Source organism: Ixodes scapularis, unplaced genomic scaffold (genome assembly GCF_016920785.2).
Source record: "Ixodes scapularis isolate PalLabHiFi unplaced genomic scaffold, ASM1692078v2 PGA_scaffold11__112_contigs__length_91849675, whole genome shotgun sequence".
NCBI classification, from domain to species: Eukaryota; Metazoa; Arthropoda; class Arachnida; order Ixodida; family Ixodidae; genus Ixodes; species Ixodes scapularis.
The window spans coordinates 90,327,705-90,337,259 of NW_024609837.1; the positions used below are offsets into that span (position 1 = coordinate 90,327,705).

Below are 9,555 nucleotides of genomic sequence, written 5' to 3' on the forward strand. Positions count from 1 at the left end.
TATCTCCCTCCTGGATAAGCCTATGGACGGGGATCCGAAGTTGCTGTGACTGTAGTGCATGGCGAAGGCCTCCATGATCTCTCGTCCGTATCTTGAGGCGTGACCTCCAATCCTGGTGGTCGAGGGAAGGTCGGCCGAACAGGGTTCGCTGCACTCAGAGGTGTGTTTGGCAATCGGGTGGTAACAAATCTCCGAAGTGTCGGAGGCGGCTTTCTTGATCTCGTTTGCATGTTCCCTCACCCGATCGTTTAGGCATCGGCCCGTCTGTCCGATGTATTTAGCACCGCAGGACATGGGAATCGAATACACGCACTCTTTGCAGCAGGTTACATAATTGGTCTGGTGCTTTTTCTGGCACGGGGGCGCTGGACCGGGGTTGTTGACCTTTCTACAAATAGAAGCTAATTTGAACGTGCAGGAAAATACAACGTTGGTGTTGAAGCCGAGCGCAATAGATTTCAGGCGATGTGAGGTGTTGTGTATGTAGGGGATGCACGCGAAGCGTGACTTAGGAGGGAGGGGTTTGGACTTCTGCCCCGCGACAAGTCTTTTGATTGTTGTTTCAATCAGGTCTCTCGGGTATCCTGCCTTTATGAGGCGACTAATCTGCTTGGATAGGCTGGGGGCGGAAAGGTGCTGACAGGATTTAACCTTTGCCGAAGCAACTAGATTTCGAACGATCCCATTTTTTACATTCCTTGAGTGTGAGCTGTTGAAAGGAAGAACGGGCTTAGAGGACCTCTGCTGGTGAGCCCAGCAGATACCTTTGCTAGTTGGGACCAACCTGAGATCGAGGAACTGTAAGCCCTCAGGGGAGGGGGCCTCTTTGGTGAACGTAAGCCCATGTGAGTTCTTTTGGAACACGGTCTCTATGGCTGCAGAGTCGGAGATGGTGGAGTGTAGGATGAGATAATCGTCAACATAACGAAAAACCTTCGCATCGGGAAAATCTCGTTGAAGGTCCGCCTGAACTTTGGCGTCAACATAAAACAGGTAAATTTCGCTGAGGACGGGAGCCAAGCAAGACCCGATGCAAACGCCGGCCTTTTGTATGTACACTTTACCCTCATATTCAACAAGCGTTGATTGGAGATACAGTTGTGTCAATTCGAGAAATGAGGAAAGCGAGACGCCACATGAATTTTGAAAGTCTATGACACCTGTCTCGTGGATGGCGTCAGAAATGAAGCCCAGGAGGGTCTTCACGTTTAGGCTATAGTATAGGTCTACAACATCGAGCGAGAACGCTCTTACAGCTTCAGTGCCGGCGTGTAACTCGTCCAGCACGGGAAGGAGATCTTCCGAATTCCTTAGTCTGAAAGGTTGGGGGAGCTCTAACGTGCCGAGATGTTTCTGCAGAAACTTCGCCAAAGGCCTCTGCCAACACCCCGTCTCGGATACAATGCTGCGGAACGGCACGCCTGGTTTGTGGGTTTTAGCGGAAAAGAAAATAGAGAGGTATTGCTTCGCTGGGGCAAGAACGGCACTTTTTAAAGAAGGGAGGTTAGATGAATCGCACATTGCCTTCACCCTGGACCTGAGGGATCCGGATGGCCGCGTTTTGAGGTCGGTAAAGTTCTTCTTTAGGGCCTCGTCGGATTTCTCTTGCATTTGTTGTTTGTTCAGGATGACGAACTGACCCGTTTTGTCAGCCTGAAGTAAACTCAGCTCACCGGCCTGAAGTTCTTTGATGACTGGCGTAGAGGCGTTTTTGGCTCTCCTGCTCCCCCCGTGGAAGCACACAGCCCTTGTCCCAGCACCGACGAAGTCTTGACGGCTATCCTCCGGGATCTTGGCGGCGATCTCGTACCCCGACGCCAGTTCGTCGACTCTGGAGCTGTTCACGGGCGGGGCAAATTTAGGTCCATGGGCGAGCAGGCTTTCCGTGGCCGGAGACAACGTAACCCCTGACAAGTTGATGGGGGGCTCTGGTTGGGCCTTGGTTGACACGTCTCCACCGTTCCTCAGGTGACGGAGAAAATGGTTCCAGGAGTCTGACAGAAGGGTGCTGGCCGACTCTTGTAGAAACCTGAAGGCTGCCTGGCGATCATAGTTGGGTCCCAGGTGTCCGCACATCACGGAGGGCAGGAGTTGTTGCATGACTCGGAGTTCATTAGAGATCTCGTCCCGAGCGATCTGCATCACCCTGTGGTTTGCTTGCCAGTTGCTTGAATGAAATCCCATGATCTGCTTGATGGATCCATGTGGGACCTTCTTGCGAATTGAGTATCCGAAAACACGCAGACGTAAACGTAAGAGTGTCATCTTGGAGAGGAAAACTGCAGCTTGGAAGAATTCACCAGGATCAAACTCCGAGGTCGGTTGCTTGGGACAAGACATGAGAGCTCACGTGAACGAATTAAGTACAAAACGAGCGTGTTGGTAACGGTAATTAGACATGAGGAAGATACATAGAAAGGGGGACGGACAACGAAGACTTCCAACTAGCAACAACATTTATTGACCCGAAGTTTGCATATATAGGTGAAGGAGGGGAGGGTGAAAGACGGTACACTGGAAAGTGGGAAAGCGATGGGAGAGAGTGTAGAGCCAAGGAAATGAGGGACGATCCCGTGGGGTAGACATCTACTCGCTCGGAGCCGCTGAAACGAGGGACGTCAGCTCTGGCCCCAGGAAGTTTATCTCCCTCCTGGATAAGCCTATGGACGGGGATCCGAAGTTGCTGTGACTGTAGTGCATGGCGAAGGCCTCCATGATCTCTCGTCCGTATCTTGAGGCGTGACCTCCAATCCTGGTGGTCGAGGGAAGGTCGGCCGAACAGGGTTCGCTGCACTCAGAGGTGTGTTTGGCAATCGGGTGGTAACAAATCTCCGAAGTGTCGGAGGCGGCTTTCTTGATCTCGTTTGCATGTTCCCTCACCCGATCGTTTAGGCATCGGCCCGTCTGTCCGATGTATTTAGCACCGCAGGACATGGGAATCGAATACACGCACTCTTTGCAGCAGGTTACATAATTGGTCTGGTGCTTGTTCTGGCACGGGGGCGCTGGACCGGGGTTGTTCTATGTTCTATGTATCTTCCTCATGTCTAATTACCGTTACCAACACGCTCGTTTTGTACTTAATTCGTTCACGTGAGCTCTCATGTCTTGTCCCAAGCAACCGACCTCGGAGTTTGATCCTGGTGAATTCTTCCAAGCTGCAGTTTTCCTCTCCAAGATGACACTCTTACGTTTACGTCTGCGTGTTTTGGGATACTCAATTCGCAAGAAGGTCCCACATGGATCCATCAAGCAGATCATGGGATTTCATTCAAGCAACTGGCAAGCAAACCACGGGGTGATGCAGATCGCTCGGGACGAGATCTCTAATGAACTCCGAGTCATGCAACAAATCCTGCCCTCCGTGATGTGCGGACACCTGGGACCCAACTATGATCGCCAGGCAGCCTTCAGGTTTCTACAAGAGTCGGCCAGCACCCTGCTGTCAGACTCCTGGAACCATTTTCTCCGTCACCTGAGGAACGGTGGAGACGTGTCAACCAAGGCCCAACCAGAGCCCCCCATCAACTTGTCAGGGGTTACGTTGTCTCCGGCCACGGAAAGCCTGCTCGCCCATGGACCTAAATTTGCCCCGCCCGTGAACAGCTCCAGAGTCGACGAACTGGCGTCGGTGTACGAGATCGCCGCCAAGATCCCGGAGGATAGCCGTCAAGACTTCGTCGGTGCTGGGACAAGGGCTGTGTGCTTCCACGGGGGGAGCAGGAGAGCCAAAAACGCCTCTACGCCAGTCATCAAAGAACTTCAGGCCGGTGAGCTGAGTTTACTTCAGGCTGACAAAACGGGTCAGTTCGTCATCCTGAACAAACAACAAATGCAAGAGAAATCCGACGAGGCCCTAAAGAAGAACTTTACCGGCCTCAAAACGCGGCCATCCGGATCCCTCAGGTCCAGGGTGAAGGCAATGTGCGATTCATCTAACCTCCCTTCTTTAAAAAGTGCCGTTCTTGCCCCAGCGAAGCAATACCTCTCTATTTTCTTTTCCGCTAAAACCCACAAACCAGGCGTGCCGTTCCGCAGCATTGTATCCGAGACGGGGTGTTGGCAGAGGCCTTTGGCGAAGTTTCTGCAGAAACATCTCGGCACGTTAGAGCTCCCCCAACCTTTCAGACTAAGGAATTCGGAAGATCTCCTTCCCGTGCTGGACGAGTTACACGCCGGCACTGAAGCTGTAAGAGCGTTCTCGCTCGATGTTGTAGACCTATACTATAGCCTAAACGTGAAGACCCTCCTGGGCTTCATTTCTGACGCCATCCACGAGACAGGTGTCATAGACTTTCAAAATTCATGTGGCGTCTCGCTGTCCTCATTTCTCGAATTGACACAACTGTATCTCCAATCAACGCTTGTTGAATATGAGGGTAAAGTGTACATACAAAAGGCCGGCGTTTGTATCGGGTCTTGCTTGGCTCCCGTCCTCAGCGAAATTTACCTGTTTTATGTTGACGCCAAAGTTCAGGCGGACCTTCAACGAGATTTTCCCGGTGCGAAGGTTTTTCGTTATGTTGACGATTATCTCATCCTACACTCCACCATCTCCGACTCTGCAGCCATAGAGACCGTGTTCCAAAAGAACTCACATGGGCTTACGTTCACCAAAGAGGCCCCCTCCCCTGAGGGCTTACAGTTCCTCGATCTCAGGTTGGTCCCAACTAGCAAAGGTATCTGCTGGGCTCACCAGCAGAGGTCCTCTAAGCCCGTTCTTCCTTTCAACAGCTCACACTCAAGGAATGTAAAAAATGGGATCGTTCGAAATCTAGTTGCTTCGGCAAAGGTTAAATCCTGTCAGCACCTTTCCGCCCCCAGCCTATCCAAGCAGATTAGTCGCCTCATAAAGGCAGGATACCCGAGAGACCTGATTGAAACAACAATCAAAAGACTTGTCGCGGGGCAGAAGTCCAAACCCCTCCCTCCTAAGTCACGCTTCGCGTGCATCCCCTACATACACAACACCTCACATCGCCTGAAATCTATTGCGCTCGGCTTCAACACCAACGTTGTATTTTCCTGCAAGTTCAAATTAGCTTCTATTTGTAGAAAGGTCAACAACCCCGGTCCAGCGCCCCCGTGCCAGAAAAAGCACCAGACCAATTATGTAACCTGCTGCAAAGAGTGCGTGTATTCGATTCCCATGTCCTGCGGTGCTAAATACATCGGACAGACGGGCCGATGCCTAAACGATCGGGTGAGGGAACATGCAAACGAGATCAAGAAAGCCGCCTCCGACACTTCGGAGATTTGTTACCACCCGATTGCCAAACACACCTCTGAGTGCAGCGAACCCTGTTCGGCCGACCTTCCCTCGACCACCAGGATTGGAGGTCACGCCTCAAGATACGGACGAGAGATCATGGAGGCCTTCGCCATGCACTACAGTCACAGCAACTTCGGATCCCCGTCCATAGGCTGATCCAGGAGGGAGATAAACTTCCTGGGGCCAGAGCTGACGTCCCTCGTTTCAGTGGCTCCGAGCGATTAGATGTCTACCCCACGGGATCGTCCCTCATTTCCCTGGCTCTACACTCTCTCCCATCGCTTTCCCACTTTCCAGTGTACCGTCTTTCACCCTCCCCTCCTTCACCTATATATGCAAACTTCGGGTCAATAAATGTTGTTGCTAGTTGGAAGTCTTCGTTGTCCGTCCCCCTTTCTATGTATCTTCCTCATGTCTAATTACCGTTACCAACACGCTCGTTTTGTACTTAGCTCTGCAAATATGGTGCTATCTATTACACCATAGATGAGTAGAATCGAATTAGAGCGTCCCCCTTACAAAGACTTAAGCAAAACAAGTATAGAGTCTGCAGTGCCACTACAACAGAAACGATGGTATTGTGATCTGGTGGAGATCAGAGTTCGGAATAAATGTGACAGGCTTTGGCATGACAAATATGCCAATGTCATTATTCATTTCTGGATATTCTACGGTGACAGTGCAAGGAAACAAACGCACAGCAGATACTCAGAAAGACCAGCACACGCGCTAAACTTATAGCTCTTGTGTATTCGGCTACTTCATTCTTCTGTTTAACGTCTGGAATGACTTTCCAGAACGTGATAAGCAGAAGAAATAGCACAAAATGCAAGGAAACAAAGCGAAAGACAAGACCAGAAAAAACGAAAAAAGAAAACCCTTACAAATCATCCTTCTTCCTCACCGCTATTGTTTAGATAGAAATTGAAGCTCTTTGGTCGACAGCGCTATAGAAGCACTACTTACACACTTGTCCTTCAGATGCTCTATTCTTTACGCTTTCATTATTTTTATCTATCTATTAATTCAAATCTATCTATTATAAAATAATTTTCAAAATGTGCTATGCAACCACAGTCTTGACAGCAGATTCCCAAATGTACAGCGACGACTCGGTGGTTATTATAAAAATGCTCCCTTAAACGATCATTCAATCACCTGCCAGTCTGGCCTTCATACTTCTTACCACACTAGTTATGTAGACCAGACTGGCAGGTGTTTGAATGATTGTTTAAAGGAGCATTTTTATAACACCCACCGAATCGCCGCTGGACATTTGGGAACCCACTCTCCAGATCGTGGTTGTGCAGCACATTTTGAAAATTGTTCCGTAATGGTTAAGAGTCGAGACCCATTGCCAAGAGAAATAATGGAAGCACAAAAAATAGAGCATCTGAAGAACAAGTGTGTAAGTAGTCCTTCTATTGTGTTGTCGACCAAAAAGCTCCAATTTCTATCTTAAGGATAGCAGTGAGGGAGAGGGATGACTTCTAAGGGCTTCCTATTTTCGTTTTTTTTTTCCGTTTCTTTTTTTTTTTTTTTTCTTCTTTGCTTTTTTCTCTGTATTTTGTGCTATTCTCCTTATCACGATCTGAAAATTCAATCTAGACGTTGAAGAAAAGAACGAAGTAGTCGAATAAACGAGAGTTTTAAGTTCAGCGCGTGTGCTTGTCTTTCTGAGTATCTGATGTGCGAATGTTTCTTTGCGCTGTCACCATAGGACAGGGGTGGCCAAACCGCGGCTCGCGAGCCGCATGCGGCTCTTTGCTGGTCGAAGTGCGGCTCGCGGATCCCTCGTAGGGACACACCCCCTCCCCTTCGCCCGTTTCCGCGTCCCCCCCCCCCCCTCAAAAAAAAAAGAAAGAAAAAAGAAGATTTCATAATAAAGCACACTGCAGCTTGCAGTTTGACAGCCTTGTACTCCTTACGTGCAGTCGTACAGCCTTGTGCCCCCATGCGTACAGTCAGAATCTCAACAAAAGTTAAGCTTGCCCCCCCCCCCCCCCCCCGCGGCTTTTAGACGTTCCGTGGTTTTGTTTGCGGCTCTTAGGTCTGGCCAGCCTGGCCACCCCTGCCAAAGTATATAGTTCATCAACTCGCCCAAGCATCCATTCTATAATTTCTGCAACATTAAAATGACTCTGAAAGTGCGAGCACCTACAAGGTGTATTCACGCAAGTCTTGCAAGTGTTGAGTTGTAAGTACAGTGCCCTGGTTGTGTCCATATGCGATATATGACCAAATACCACAAAGATAACACTGCAAACTTCTCCGAAAACCAATGGGCGCGGTGGCGAGCGGCAAAAGTGGTGCTCTTCACCACTCTCGCCGTTTGTTCGCGTTTCTGTGTGGGTACTAACAAGCGCACCAATGGGAAGGCTCAGTCATTATTGGGAACACTAAATAAACAAATACAAAAAACAGATACAACACACAGCAATACTGGATGCAAGTAGTGACGCACATCTGTTGGGGTTCTGTGAATATTTATACAGCGTGTAGCTGGTGAGCCATTTGAAAGTTGCGACGAGTTGCTCGCTGTAGATGAGCAATTTAGCCAGTGCAGTATGACTGCTAGCCTGGAATCTTCAACCGGCACCACGCAGTAGTGATGCACGACCGCAAGCCAGTACGATGCTTATGTAGATCGAAATGGGCAGGGGTGGGGATTGAACCCAGGATCCCTGGGTTCTGCAGCGCAAGCTTTTGTTCCACGTGCTCCGAGCTGATGTGCGCTAGCCCAGTCGGCCACTGATCCCCAACGCAAGGCAATGTAACGCACTTCTGTTGTAAACTCAGCATTCCGCTTACGAATGAAATGCGCAATTTCCCTAAAGGCTTTCATTCCACGTGAGTGGCAACAGAATCGCTAAAGGCCAGCCCATAAATAGTCTGTGTTAAAAGCAATCCTAGCAGCAATAAGTTGCTATTATATTGCTCAATATATAAAGCACCTTACCTTGAACAGCCTTGGCAGTCTTCCATCAAGCCAGGACTTCAGCAGGGAAGACTGTCATTTTGTGTCGTCTCAGGTCACTCACATCAGGATGGCGAAAGTGAATGGAAACGTCTAATTGGGAAAGGCTGCAGCAGGTCTAAAGATGAAAACACAGATTAGAATATATGATAAAAAACATCATGGACCAACTTGAAAAAGGTGCACAAAAAGACAAGGACAAAAGGGCAGGAACACGCAGGACGCAGACTGGTGCACATTGGCAACTCGATCTATTGAACACAAAAGAAAATAAGTAAGAGGATGGGAGAAATCAGAAAGGCTGTACTCGGAGAATGTCAGCTTCAGGAACCGGGGCGTTAGGCAAAGATGTCAGGTAGATTGTTTTACAGACACACTAGAATTAGCAACAGCTTTTCCATGTAGTAAAGTGGTGAGTTCATTCTGATTGAACATCTTGAAATATAGCACACAAAAACAAGGAATAAAGGAGAGGAATACATACACTACATACGAGTGCAGACTCCCAACACACATAAATTATAGAAAAAAAAAAAGAATGCGTTAGGAGCTTCAGCAAAAGTTCAAACAGGTCCAAGTGGGCCGTGCTAATTCCACCCATATGTATAATACTGTAAAAACAATTTCGTCGGCAGCTCAGGCAACAGACGGATGTGCGGACAAACTGGTTGCCCATACTAGGAATAATAAAAGCTAATATCTGCTATTCTGATGTTAGCCTGAGACTGAGGCAGGAAAAGAGGAAGTTTCAAAGTAGAAGAAAAAGGAACAGTCGAGGATACGTCTCTAACACAGCTAAAGACAAGTTTATTCGGTCACCCTCTTATATACACTCCACAATCTTCACCACAGAACCTTCGCGACCTCCAAAGCCAAAAGATAACAAAGAACTCATCTCTTTCCACCACAATAATCAAACGACCTTGACAAACCTTACAATGCCCCCCCCCCCCCTCACCAACACAACCTAGCTCCTCTCTCCCGGAAGACGTTCGACCTTCGCGTACATAGCACACCCTCCTCTCCTCCCCGGCCCACAATCCCGAACAATCCATCGCAGATTTTAGAGAAAATTTGAGGTCTCTTTATGGACTAGCCATCCATTTGTGACTTTCACTATCATGAAAATTGTTTTATTTTTCTTTTTTTTTAATCGGCTCTTGCTAACAGGTAAATCAGCGCGTTTCACTTGGGACTGTGCTCGAGCCCTACCACATTTTTATTTCTCCCTTCTCTGATTTATGCGAGTTCAGTTTGTGCTTGCATGAGGTCTAAGTGTTACTCTCCCTGTCTCCTTGATTTTTTG

General features: G+C 48.6%; 1 protein-coding gene and 1 pseudogene across 1 annotated transcript; one reads left to right on the forward strand and one right to left on the reverse strand.

Moving 5' to 3' along the window:
* Positions 1-2,376, reverse strand: LOC121835169 (the record flags this gene model as incomplete). The annotated part of the gene is made up of 1 exon (XM_042289127.1): positions 1-2,376. A coding segment is annotated over exon 1 (2,340 nt), but the record flags the coding sequence as incomplete, so codon positions are not given.
* A 691-nt stretch (positions 2,377-3,067) lies between these two features.
* Positions 3,068-5,443, forward strand: LOC121835170 (annotated as a pseudogene).
* The last annotated feature ends 4,112 nt before the right edge of the window (positions 5,444-9,555 follow it).